The 13,969-nt window shown below is 47.6% G+C and overlaps 1 protein-coding gene across 1 annotated transcript in view; it reads right to left on the reverse strand.

Moving 5' to 3' along the window:
- The window catches only part of cbl (Cbl proto-oncogene, E3 ubiquitin protein ligase), a 48,280-nt gene that overhangs the window by 4,116 nt on the left and 30,195 nt on the right, over positions 1-13,969 (reverse strand). The window contains 12 exon segments of the mRNA XM_048266999.1: positions 1,758-1,922; positions 2,832-2,926; positions 4,047-4,209; positions 4,211-4,437; positions 4,916-5,055; positions 6,038-6,070; positions 6,073-6,126; positions 6,129-6,240; positions 6,521-6,652; positions 6,996-7,083; positions 8,110-8,247; positions 11,418-11,539. Coding sequence (XP_048122956.1) covers positions 1,758-1,922; positions 2,832-2,926; positions 4,047-4,209; positions 4,211-4,437; positions 4,916-5,055; positions 6,038-6,070; positions 6,073-6,126; positions 6,129-6,240; positions 6,521-6,652; positions 6,996-7,083; positions 8,110-8,247; positions 11,418-11,539 — 1,469 coding nt within the window.

Genomic DNA, 13,969 nt, shown 5'->3' on the forward strand with positions numbered 1-13,969 from the left:
AGTCCATGTCAACACCTACACCTTGTTACAGCCGGGCTACACCTGGTACGCAACTGAAGCCTTCAGTTCCCATAGTGCATGCTACAACAACTAGCTTCCACTGTAATCAATGGAACTGGCTACTCCAGATGTGATCCAAGTGGTGCGCAAATTCAAAAACTCTTCTAAAACTATTTTATAACACAGTGTGTACCAGCAACATCAGCAACCTCTTACAAAGCCCTGAAGTTATTCTTAGTAGTCAAATTAACCCGATCAAACAACATAGTCCTGCAATTTTGCAGCCTGTCAAAGGCAACAACAAACAATTTGACTGGCAGCCATGCGCTCATTTGCATAATATTCCCCAAGCGTTTTTCCACCGGCTTTGCCCAACTCACTGTTCTCGTCACGGCCTGCCCCCAACTGAAAACATAGAACTTCACTGTTCTCGTCACATGACCTGCCCGACTGAAAACATAGAACTTCACTGTTCTCGTCAGCAGCGGCCTGCCCCGACTGAAACATAGAACTTCACTGTTCTCGTCACATGACCTGCCCCGACTGAAAATGAATGAAACATAGAACTTCACCGCGTGGCGTGGCCCGGTGCCTGGAGTTAGTATGGGGGCCTGAGGGGCCTGGGTCGCGGGCTCCGATGGGAGGAGGAGGCTGATGGGGGGCGCTTGCGGACGCGGATTGGGCATCATGTAGTCCGACTCCTCGTCACTCTGAGCCCCTCCTCCGGCCCGGCAGCTGCTTCACCCGTAGGGAGGCCTGGGGGGAGGGAGGATGAGACACATCTCACACACACATACAAGTATGGACATACACACACACACACATACACAATCATACAGAGAGAAGTGCATACAAAAGAACCCATATAAAGCAGAGTTTCCCCCACCTCCCCCTACACACCCACATAGGTATAGACGTCAAACATACAAACATCCCCAGACAAAAGTACACCACCCCCCAAATAGCGTGCACACACACACACACACGCGCATGTACATACACACAGAGGGAAACAAACATCCCCAGACAAAAGTACACCACCCCCCAAATAAGCGCCTTACGCTACACACAAACACACACACCCACATGTATACACACAGGGGAAACAAACATCCACAGACAAAAGTACACCACCCCCAAATGGCTGGCATGCACACACACACACACACACACACACCCCTCAGCACCTAGCAGCACCCCTCAGAGTCCATGTCAACACCTACACCTGTTACAGCCGGGTTATTATTCTGGTAATGGAACTGAAGCCTTCTGCACCCTATAGTATGCTATAAACAACTAGCTTCCACTGTAATCAATGGAACTGGCTACTCCAGATGTGATCCAAGTGGTGCGAATTCAAAAACTTTCTAAAACTATTTTATAAACACAGTGTGTACCAGCAACATCAGCAACCTCTTACAAAGCCCTGAAAGTTATTCTTAGTAGTCAAATTAACCGATCAAACAACATAGTCCTGCAATTTTGCAACTGTCAAAGGCAACAACAAACAATTTGACTGGCAGCCGCCCACTACTCATTTGCATAATATTCCCCAGCGTTTTCCACTCGCTTTGCCCAACTCACTGTTCTACGTCACCGCGGCCTGCCCCCAACTGAAAACATAGAACTTCACTGTTCTACGTCACCGCGGCCTGCCCCCGACTGAAAACATAGAACTTCACTGTTCTACGTCACCGCGGCCTGCCCCCAACTGAAAATGAATGAAACATAGAACTTCACACGTGACGTGACGGTACCTGGAGTTGAGTATGGGGGCCTGAGGGGGCCTGGGTGCGGGCTCCACGTGGGAGGAGGAGCTGATGGGGGGCAGCACGGGCCGCGAGTTGGGCATCATGTAGTCCGACTCCTCGTCACTCTGAGCCCCCTCCTCCGACGGCAGCTGCTTCACCGCTGGGAGAGGCCTGGGGGGAGGGAGGGATGAGACACATCTCACACACACATACAAGTATGGACATACACACACACACACATACACAATCATACAGAGAGAAGTGCATACAAAAGAACCCATATAAAGCAGAGAGTTCCCCCCCCCCCCCCTACACACCCACATAGGTATAGACGTCAAACATACAAACATCCCCAGACAAAAAGTACACCACTTCACACACACACACGCCGCACACACACACACACACAAACATCCCCAGACAAAAGTACACCACCCCCCAAATAGCGTGCACACACACACACACACGCGCATGTACATACACACAGAGGGAAACAAACATCCACAGACAAAAGTACACCACCCCCCAAATAGCGCGCACGCACACACACACACACACACATGCTCTTAAAAGTGTTCTGATTTCCGGAGCACTTTGCCATGCTGGGCATTGGGAGCCTGCTCAGTCTCCCAGGCCTGGCGTGGCAGCTGGTCCTCTGCATGGGCAGCTGTGCTCTCCTGCTGCTGGACACACTGGGGACCCACTGGCCCTCTCAAGGACACTCCAACACTAACACACCGCCAGACACCACACACACAGACGGATACTACTACACAGCCAGGAGACGACACACACACACACATACAGGAGGACACTACCACACAGGCACGAGACCACACACACACACACACATACATCCATACATACATACATACATACAGGAGGACACTACCACACAGACAGGAGACCACACACACACACAAATAATATACAAGAGGACACTACCACACAGCCAGGAGACGACCCACACACACACACACATAAACATACAGGAGGACACTACCACACACTCACACAAGGACACTTATACACAGCCAGGAGAAGACACACACACACACACAGGTCCTCTGATTAACTTACCTGGCAGCTAGGGAGTAGATGGCGTTGTCGGAGGCCGAGGGTTTGACTTTGGGGTTGTCGTACTCAGCACGACCGGACACTGAGGCACCAAAGCTCTGAGAAAACAAAACCAGAAGAGAAGCCCAGAGGCCCATCAGTCCTCTCTCTGGACCACCCCAAGCGCCTGCACCTCTCCAGGGGGCGACCAGAACACAACACAAGCCTCCCATCACCAACGGCTACTTGGCCTGCCACCCCTGAATTTCATTAACATTCGATGGTCTCTCCTTGTGGCCGCCGAGTGGAAGGACTTCCCTAAAAGGACTTTGTCTCTCGTCTCTGTCGGTCTGAATGAGCCTCTAGGCAAACTCGCCATAGCTCACTGGATCTAGTCCATACTAATGCCCTTACGGGGATAACAGAAACAAAAACAACAAAAAATCAACAAGAAAAAAAAAACAACAACAATCTTTAACGGTCAAGTTCTTGTGAGAGTTCACATTACTGTGGTCTTAGTTTAAAAGCGGGGACCTAGCTGTGCTGTTTTCTGTGAGCTCTGAGCAGTGGTACTGGTGCATCTGTGATGTTCTTGGCGTGAAATGGTCACCGCTTTTACACACAGGGTTTCACACCCTCACTAGTCAGCAGCAAGCAAGACTTTAATACAGCTTCTCTCTAAATAGAAAGTGTGAGACCAAGTTAGTGGAAAGCAAAGCTGGCTGGCTAACGCTGCTGTTTCAAGGACAGGTGGCCATCTGTTAGTTTTGGCCCTGTTTTGACACACACACACACACACACACACACACACACACACACACACAGACACACAGGACTACATGGCGTTGCCTAATACCAGTGAAACAGCCTCAGTGTTTGGAGCAGAACTATGAACCTGTCTCTACGACTCTTCTCAAAGCTCCCGCTGACCGGGACCCCCTGACTGAGAGCAAACTACAATACACACACACATACACACTACACTCAACTACACACACACACACACACTCATTCACGAAAGGACATGACTTTGTGAAAGGACTTGTGAGTGAGTTTGAGCTGGCAAGCCTCAGTGTGAACTGCACGCACACACACACAATGGAAGCACAAATCCAGAATAGCTGCATATGAGACATGATGTCAACAGCCTGCAGCAAAGCGCGCGGCGTATGCATAGCGCGGCGCAAGGCATGATATGTGTGTTCTACAGAGGACATCAGTCTGTGGCTTCTCACTCACCAGATGGTGCTCCAGGCCATTGTTGCGGCCAGCATCCGCTCGCCCGTCCATAGCGGAGGGCAGTGCCAGGGGCAGCGAGTGCCGGTTGGACAGCTCGCGGGAGGACGCCTCCCCACCTCGCTTGCCGCTGCCCCTCAGCTCCCCACGCTCGGGCCCCACACTCAGCCAAGGGCGCTTTGGGCACCAGCCACGAAGGTCCAGTTCCATGCCGCGTGCTACGGGGGTGGGGAAGCTTGTCGCGAGGCGGGTCGCCGGGCGTGCAGGGCAAGGGGCGTCTCTGCAGGCGGACGTCCGGGCCGGTGGGTGGCGGGCGGTCCGGAGGCGGGGGTGGGGGCAGGTCTCGCAGGGCGGGGGGAAGAGGCAGCGGCTTGTCTTTATGGTGAGAGGGGACCTGCCGGGCAGAGACGAGACGGTAAAACACCAACATTCACAGCACTCGCGAATCAAATCCGGGAATCAAATACCCACAGACGAGTAAAACACTAACATTCACAGCACTCGCCAAGAATCAAATAATCTTATCAAATAATCTACGAGACGATAAAACACCAACATTCACAGCACTCGCACAATCAAATAATCTACAAGACGGTAAAACACCAACATTCATAGCACTCGCGCAATCAAATAATCAACGAGGAAATATGATCCTTTTTCATACAAATAACTAGACCAGGTTTAATACATCAATAAAAAAACAAAGAAATTGAGGCAGTTCTGTATGAAAAATAAAAAGTCTTTATTAAATACTGGTTACATGCCTGCATATTTCCACTATTGGTCTTTATTAGGGGCATTAAATGGTAGGTTTAATACACGTGTGGGAAACCTTTCCATGGTGCATCTGAAGAGAGACGGTGGGTGTTTACCTTTGATGTGGCTCCTGGGCTGGAGGCGCCAGGGGCGCTGGGGACGCGATGCTGCAGGAGGTCTAACCGCGGAGGCACCGGAGGCAGGGACGCCTGGGGGGCCATGGAGAGAGGAGAGGGGGGGCGCTCCACCTGAGAACACACACACACACACACACACAAACGTGAGCACATAGATACATAATTCACATAAAAATCGACACAGAGCAAAAAAAAAAGATGATTTATATTCTCCATAGGAACACATGGGTGCACACACACACACAGAGTCTGGTAGAGGCTGCATCTCCTGGAGTGCATGGAGAGAGAAGTGCATCAGAGCAGAAGCTTCAGTGCATTCATATATTTATGAGTTACTCCAGAGGCAGACTCCAGCCACACACACACACACACACACACACACACACAGAGTGATATAGAAATGATGCAGGTTCACACACAGGTGCACTTTGAAGCAGAGATGAAAGACACACCAAAAAGGAACCAGTGATAAGGGAAAATAACTACTTCTGAAGACAGAGAGAGAGAGAGAGAAAGAAAGAAAGAAAGAAAGAGGCAGGGGAGGAAAGAGTGACACAGACAAGAGAAACAGAAAGAGATGGAGATGAAAGGAATGGAGATGATGAAGACGAGTGTGTGAGAAAGAGAAAACCACAAAAGATGATACTGAGAAATCTACAGTGGAGAAAGAGAGAAAAGCGAGTGAGAGAGAGCATGGTGAGGGAGAGAGAGAGAGAGAGAGAGACAAAGAAAGTGGCATAAAGGAAGTTTAGATGGAGATCAGAAGTGCTGCAGAGAGGCAGAGGAGTGCCTATTCCTCCACCGAGGGGACTAAAAGGTGAGTGCTGTGAACGCTCTAGAATACCCGGGCCCAACGCTTAGAATAATCCGCCCAACGCCGAATACTCCGCCCAAATGCCTAGGAATACAACGCTTCTAGAATACTCCGGGCCCAACTCTTCTGCACGCCTGGCTTAAAATGAAGTGGAAAGGATGAGAGCTCTGAGTCGGAGAGACAAGCGAAGAGACGGGGAGACCGAGACCCACTTTCCTCGCAGACCAACTTAAGTCACTGAACATTCTCCCCTGGTCATGTGACCAGGTGAGCGGCTCACCCGGAAGCTGCCAGTTTGCTCATCATGAGGTGCGGTCGCCCAGACGCGCCGGGCCGCTGCCGTCGCAGTTAGGGGACGGCGCACCTCCATGCCCCCCGCCCCTCCATAGGAGCAGCCGCTGTTGTCTTTGGGGTCGAAGGGGTCGACCACGATCGGCTCCGTGCCCTTAATCTCACAGCGGCAGAACGGACAGCCCTGGCCCTCTGACTCCTACAGAAGGACAGACACGCACAGGCACACACACACACACACACAGAGAGTGAGAGGAGGAAGTGTGTGCACAGTAAGTGTGAGTCTGTGAGCGAGTTTTTGTATGCATAAATGTATGTACACAGGTGTGAGTGTGTGACAGGATGTGCATTAGTGTGTGATCTTAACCGAGTGAGTGTGTGCAATCTTAACCGATTGAAAGTGTGTGTGTGTGTGTGTGTGTGTGTGTGTGTGTGTGTGTGTGTGTGTGTGTGTGTGTGTGTGTGTGTGTGTGGCCTACCTGCCATGCTGTAAGGCACGATGTACACATGAGGTGTCCGCAGGGCTCGATCTTCACATCTTTGTCGTTCTCGGCACAGATCTTGCACAGCTGGAAGGTTGAGCCCATCTCACAATACAACTCATACTGCTCCTGATGGGGGGGAACAGGGAGAGAGAGAGAGAGAGAGAGAGAGAGAGAGAGAGAGAGAGAGAGAGAGGGAGAGGAGACGAAGACACGGACACGTCAGTGGGAGACTTTGAAACAGTAGCAACCAACTGCTATCATTACAATTACAATCACATATAAAACTCAATATCTACAGCAATGGATAAGCTACCCCCACAATTAGCTCAACATCAGGCAAGCACAGAAGATCAAACGCTGACATTTCCAGTAGTCTGCCACTAACTGCACAGTGGCATCAAGAGAGTAGAGGCCAGAGAGCAGTGGCTTAACACAGCAGACACACACACACACACACACACACACGGACCTGGGTAACTTTGATATGGTCCTGTGGAGACGGTTCACACAGACCCGTCAGATCTGGATTCTGGGTGCGGCCGTCAGGGAACAAGTAACTGAAACGGAGGACGAGAGAGAGAATCATTTCATTACTTCCTGTAAGAAGTCTTGATACATTAAATGAGTCCCCCCTCCCATTTAGCTGTTTTTTCCCATATTACTGTTTAAAGTGTGTGATGTTCTGCTTTGGCAACACTTTTAAATTGAACTGACATCAATGCCATGCCAGTCCACGGTTCAGAGAGAAGGATAGGGAAATGTGAAATATTAGTGTGTGTGTGTGGTGGGCAAAGTCTGACTGGAGCTGTGGAGGAAGAGGACTTTGGCCTCCGAGGATCTCTGCTGTGCTCTGGGGTTTTACCATATAAACAAGCAGTCAGACAGAAGAGACTTCCTCCTCCCTACTAAAGTTACAGTCAAAGCAATTCCTGGTGGTCGATGATGGCGCTTGATAATATACACCAAATGCTGAGACATCAGTCACGCCGAACCCTAACTCGTCATTAACGGTGACGGGCGATTCGGTCGCGTTTCTTTCCTCCCGAAACAAGATAAACAAAAGTTCAGGAAAAGAGGCCGTCTTCCACGTCTTCCAAGAGAAAAGCCACAGGGGAAATTACACGGCGAGTTACTCTGCTGGGCCTTACAAAAACAAGAAACCCTGACCAGACGTGGAACACGATCCGGCCCGACTGGGGAGCGCATGGAGGAAATGACGCATCCGCAGGCACACGCTCTCTGGGGGGGGGCAAAGGTCAAGTGCAGGGAGGATTCCGAAGAAGCATGATTATGGCTGAGATCACAGCCACAGAACTCCATTTCATCTTCGGTTATCCCTTTTCAAATCACTTTAGAGAGCAAATTAAGGGAACAGGATGTTTATATTTTCTTAAGAAATTAAGTGGATTTAGTTGCTTTATTTGACTCATGTCTCACATTCAGTGTCAATATCAGGACTGGAGGTTAAAAACGGTCCTAAGACTCATTTTTGTTTGCCACTTGTATTGATTTGTAGAGGAGTGTTTACACACGAGTGTGTGTGTGTGTATGAGTGTGTATTCTGGGGGATGTTTGGGACTCACAAGCCTTCCCGGAAGCCGTCGATGAGGGCCTGGAAGAGGGGCTTATTGTGGGGGATGGTCTGAAGGATGTTACCGTCAGCCGTGACATAGCCGATGGCCCACTGACCCAGCCGCGTGCAGCTCAGACGAAAGATGTAGCTGCAGATCACACAGAGAGAGAGGGAGAGAGAGAGAGAGAGAGAGAGAGAGAGAGAGATAAACACTTATTTGCATGTGCAAACATGGTGCCTGATATAGAACAAACAAAACAACCTAATATAATCCTATAAAGAAGCTTCCTATCAAAACCACCAACAGAGCGCATGCTAGTTCGCATATATCCAAATAAGGACACAACAGAGCATTTAACACACAGGAGAAGAGCTGAGACATTAGGGAAGTATATCAGTCTGTCTGTTGTCAGTCTCTCTTCCTTCTGTCTATCTGTCCATCTATCTCTTTGTCCGTCTGTCTCCTAAGTAGCAGAGCTCAAGAGTAGTCCGTCGGAAGTGGACATCAGCGCTGTTTCACAATCACTCCATTGAGGGAGCGGTACCAGTCTGTCCTGAGACAGACTTAGCAGCACGCCACCACGTGCACTACAAATAGCAGCAGTGAGAGAGAGAGAGAGAGAGAGAGAGAGAGAGAGAGAGAGAGAGAGAGAGAGAGAGAGAGAGAGAGAGAGAAACTGTGCAAGTGTTAAAAGTGTACATGTGTGATTGACACAGAAATTAGTGTGTGTGTGTGTATTTGTGTGTTTATGTTTGAGAGTGAAACATTCCAACAGTTGATAAGGACGATTACATTTGGCAAATACAAGCTCAAGGATCAGGTTATTGAGGGAAATTTGTGCGTGTTCAGGAAGCAGTTGCTTAATACTGAATAAACATGCTAAATAAATACAGGTCACACACTGAAAAAGTGCAGACACAGAGTGATGATAACCTTCATGAGTGGTTCAGATAGCATTAAGACCCAGTACATAAATAACACATATTTTGCCATGGACCTGTGTTTTAAATACATGTTACTGGGTATTTTGGCAAACATTGCCATGTAGTAGTGAAATAGGTATTGTCAATGAATTCAGCATGATGCTAACATGCACTTTCTGTCTTCTAGGTTTGATGCTAGCTGACATACTGTAACATGTGAATATGCTAACATGAATTAGATGGTCTGAGTAAGAAAGATAAATGCATTTGATGCATCAAATAGGGAAGTAGCAATGACTACCCCAAATGAAAAATAGTTAGTTGTGAGGTAAGGAGGTAACAGGACGCACAGATGCCTCCAGAGGCCATGAACTGTGTGGGTGTACCACTCCTACCCTGCCAGGCTTGTGGATGAACTTCTGAGGCGCAGCCTTGACCTCGCCATAGGTCAGGAAGGCCATGTAGCCCGGTGGGTCACTGCCAGGCTGTTCCAGTTCCGCAGTAGGGATGACCATGGCTGCAGGGTACACACACACACACACACACACATCAATCACACACACAGAGAAAGAGAGAAAAGATCAAGACATGTTGTCTTCCCCATCCTCCTCCCCCCCCCACCTGTCTGAGGAGCTGAAGAGCCCACTGGCTTATTCCAGCACTAGCTAAATACCTCAAAGACAATACATTCTGTTTCCACACACACACACACACACACACACACCAAGTGTGATGAAGGAGCTATAAAGCAGTGAGAGGGACGCATGGTGACATGGCCAGTTGGTTGCGGGGTGAAATCGTGAATGGATCAGACACTAAAGGGGATCGGCCATACGCGAACAAAGCAGTTAGAGAGGAACGGAGTGGCGGCCAGAGCTGAACACCGCTGGCTGTCTCAGGATGAGCTGGCGTGAGACAACAGGACACAGAGTGGGCGCCATGAGCATGGAGCAAGAGTGCCACCCTGTCTGATCAGAGAGACACAAAAGGACAACCTGAGTGCACGGTGTGTGTGTGTGTGTATGAGTGTGTATTCTGGGGGATGTTTGGGACTCACAAGCCTTCCCGGAAGCCGTCGATGAGGGCCTGGAAGAGGGGCTTATTGTGGGGGATGGTCTGAAGGATGTTACCGTCAGCCGTGACATAGCCGATGGCCCACTGACCTGAGCAGCAGCTGCCTTAAAAAGAAGCTGCAGATCACACAGAGAGAGAGAGAGAGAGAGAGAGAGAGAGAGAGAGAGAGAGAGAGAGAGAGAGAGAGAGAGAGAGATAAACACTTATTTGCATGTGCAAACATGGTGCCTGATATAGAACAACAAAACAACCCAATATAACCTATAAAGAAGCTTCCTATCAAACCACCAACAGAGTTGCATGCTAGTTCGCATATATCCAAATAAGGACACAACAGAGCATTTAACACACAGGAGAAGAGCTGAGACATTAGGAAGTATATCAGTCTGTCTGTCTGTCAGTCTCTCTCCTTCTGTCTATCTTTCCATCTATCTCTTTGTCCGTCTGTCTCCTAAGTAGCAGAGCTCAAGAGTAGTCCGTCGTGGAAGTGACATCAGCGCGGTTTCACAATCACTCCATTGAGGGGCGGTACCAGTCTGTCCTGAGACAGACTTAGCAGCACGCCACCACGTGCACTACTAAATAGCAGCAGTGTGAGAGAGTGTGAGAGAGAGAGTGAGAGAGTGAGAGAGAGAGAGAGAGAGAGAGAGAGAGAGAGAGGGAGAGAGAGGAAACTGTGCAAGTGTTAAAAGTGTACATGTGTGATTGACACAGAAATTAGTGTGTGTGTGTGTGTATTTGTGTGTTTATGTTTGAGAGTGAAACATTCCAACAGTTGATAAGGACGCATTACATTTGGCAAATACAAGCTCAAGGATCAGGTTATTGAGGGAAATTTGTGCGTGTTCAGGAAGCAGTTGCTTAATACTGAATAAACATGCTAAATAAATACAGGTCACACACTGAAAAGTGCAGACACAGAGTGATGATAACCTTCATGAGTGGTTCAGATAGCATTATGACCCAGTACATAAATACATATTTTTTGCCATGGACCTGTGTTTTAAATACATGTTACTGGGTATTTTGGTAAACATTGCACATGTAGTAGTGAAATAGGTATTGTCAATGAATTAGCATGATGCTAACATGCACTTTCTGTCTTCTAGGTTTGATGCTAGCTGACATACTGTAACATGTGAATATGCTAACATGAATTAGATGTAGTCTGAGTAAGAAAGATAAATGCATTTGATGCATCAATAGGGAAGTAGCAATGACTACCCTTAAATGAAAATAGTTAGTTGTGAGGTAAGTGAGGTAACAGGACGACAGATGCCTCCAGAGGCCATGAACTGTGTGGGTTGTACCGCCTCCTACCTGCCAGGCTTGTGGATGAACTTCTGGAGGCGAGCCTTGACCTCGTCATAGGTCAGGAAGGCCATGTAGCCCGGGTGGGTCACTGCCAGGCTGTTCCAGTTCCGCAGTAGGGATGACCATGGCTGCAGGGTACACACACACACAGCACACACACACACACACGCACGCACACACAGAGAGAGAAAAAGATCAAGGACATGTTGTCTTCCCCATCCTCCTCCCCCCCCCACCTGTCTGAGGAGCTGAAGAGCCCACTGGCGCATTCCAGCACTAGCTAAATACCTCAAAGACAATACATTCTGTTTCCCACACACACACACACACACACACACACAACACCAAGTGATGAAGGAGCTATAAAGTAGTGAGAGGACGAGGCGAGGACATGGCCAGTTGGTTGGTGTGGGGTGAAATCGTAATGGATCGTACACTAAAGGGGATCGGCTATACGCAACAAAGCAGTTAGAGAGGAACGGAGTGGCGGCCAGAGCGAACACCGCTGGGTCTCAGGGATGAGCTGGCGTAGACAACAGGACACAGAGTGGGCGGCCATGAGCATGGAGCAAGAGTGCCACCCTGTCTGATCAGAGAGACACAAAAAGGACAACCTGAGTGCACGTGTGTGTGTGTGTGTGTGTGTGTGTGTGTGTGACCTGTTATGCTTCTGCTGGTTGTTGGCCAGTTGGGTCACCTACATGTGATACAAAGGGCACCATAGTGCAGGTGAAATAATGAGAAAAAAGACAATTTGTCACAATGGCACAACAAGGTCATTTTTTCTATGTAATCCACTTTTTTCTGTCTGACCTTGAGAATGCACACAATGTGCTTTATGCACTAAATGTCAAAACAGCTTCCACTTCCTCCATTTTGAAACGGGAAAAAAAACCCAAACCAGAAAACCCTACTTTGACTGTTTTTCTCAGAATTGTGCAGCTTCTTCCCATTTTCTACGAAGCTTAGTAAAGGCAACTTTGTAGTCCAGGGCGACAAGTTGTCTCTCAACAACAAAGATTTTCTGCAGAGGTAAGAGCCCTTACCTCTGCAGACCAAAGATTCTAGAGCGCTACGCTACGCTCTAGAATTTTTGCTTCAGACTTTCATGGTAGCTAGAGGGCATGTCAAATTTGATTCATCTGAGGTGTAGGATAAAACAACAAAAAATAAAGATTAAATGCAGTTAGGAATTTTTTTTTTGTAATAGCAAAAAATGCCATCCTAAATGGAGATAAGATAGGATTTCAGACTTAGAGAGTTTCTGTAATGAGGCCCCTGGGCCCACTTCCCCGAAAGCATCTTAAGCCTAAGAGCGTCATAAAGTCCCTCTTCTGAACGTCTGAAGATTTGCCGACTGTTTCCCGAAACCATCGTAGCTTAAGAGCATTGTGAAAACACTTTCGTAGATCTCGAAGTGCTCCAGAGTACTAGTTACCGGGCTAAGAGCATCTTAACAGTACTTCTCACTGATGTCACCAACAGGACATACAGAGGAATTACAACTTAGAATACATAATCCAATTTATGTTCCCATTCTTTATTGTGTTTACCTGTGATGAATCAGATTTTAGCGTGCAAAATAGCCTACATTTAATGGTCATAATAATGTGATGAAAAGCGGACAAAAATGCAATCAAGTTATGAAACGAGGCGTTGCCAGAATAGTTTGACATTATCTTTTCTAAGTGAATATTTTATTAGTCCTATGAGGTAAAAAGCAGAGAAAGCAACATGTGGTTTAGTCTGTAGCCAACTGCATCACAATCTAAGCCTACACATTTCCTCTCTTTCTTACTTTCGACTTCTTTCTTATCTTCAAACGTGTTCTTAAGTGGCACATGAAAAATTATTGCATGGTGCAACAATCTAATCTTAAAATAATTACAATTATTTATGTCTCTGTGTGGTATATAACCTACTTGGGATGCTTACATGCAGATGTCAAAGTGTTTCTATTTTCGTATTGATGTGAATTAATGTGTAGATCCGAAGTTTAAATGGTAGGCCTATAGCTGTGACGTGCAGTCACCTGACATCACCGTCAAATCAGAGGATATTTCAGAACTATTAACGTGGACAGCTCCCTTAAGAGCATCTTAAGAGCAGTGCATCTTGGCGTTCACGCCACGAGCATGTTAGAAACAGTCGGAAAAACCAAGCGAACGATCGTAAGATGAATCGTGAAAACCCTATTAAGAGCGTGTCTCCGCTCGTTATCGGGGAAGTGGGCCCTGGACTATAAATTAGCCGAACTAGTAAGCCTACGCAGATCCCCTCTCCTCAATCACAATGAAGACCCTTCCATAAATGACTAATAACCTACTCACTGAAATTAATCAATTAATATTAAATTAAAAGTCTAAAACTATTTGGTTACTAAATTCTCTGATTTCAGCTTCTTCATTTTGAAAATGTTCTTGATTGTCAGTACACTGAATATCTATGGGTTGTGGACAAAACACTATATCAGATATCATCAAGGCAAACACTGATTACCATTTTTCACAATCTTCTGATGTTTCGTGACTAAATATCTATTTAATTAATCGATTAAG

The sequence above is a fragment of the Alosa alosa genome, chromosome 16 (genome assembly GCF_017589495.1).
Source record: "Alosa alosa isolate M-15738 ecotype Scorff River chromosome 16, AALO_Geno_1.1, whole genome shotgun sequence".
Classification (NCBI taxonomy): Eukaryota; Metazoa; Chordata; class Actinopteri; order Clupeiformes; family Clupeidae; genus Alosa; species Alosa alosa.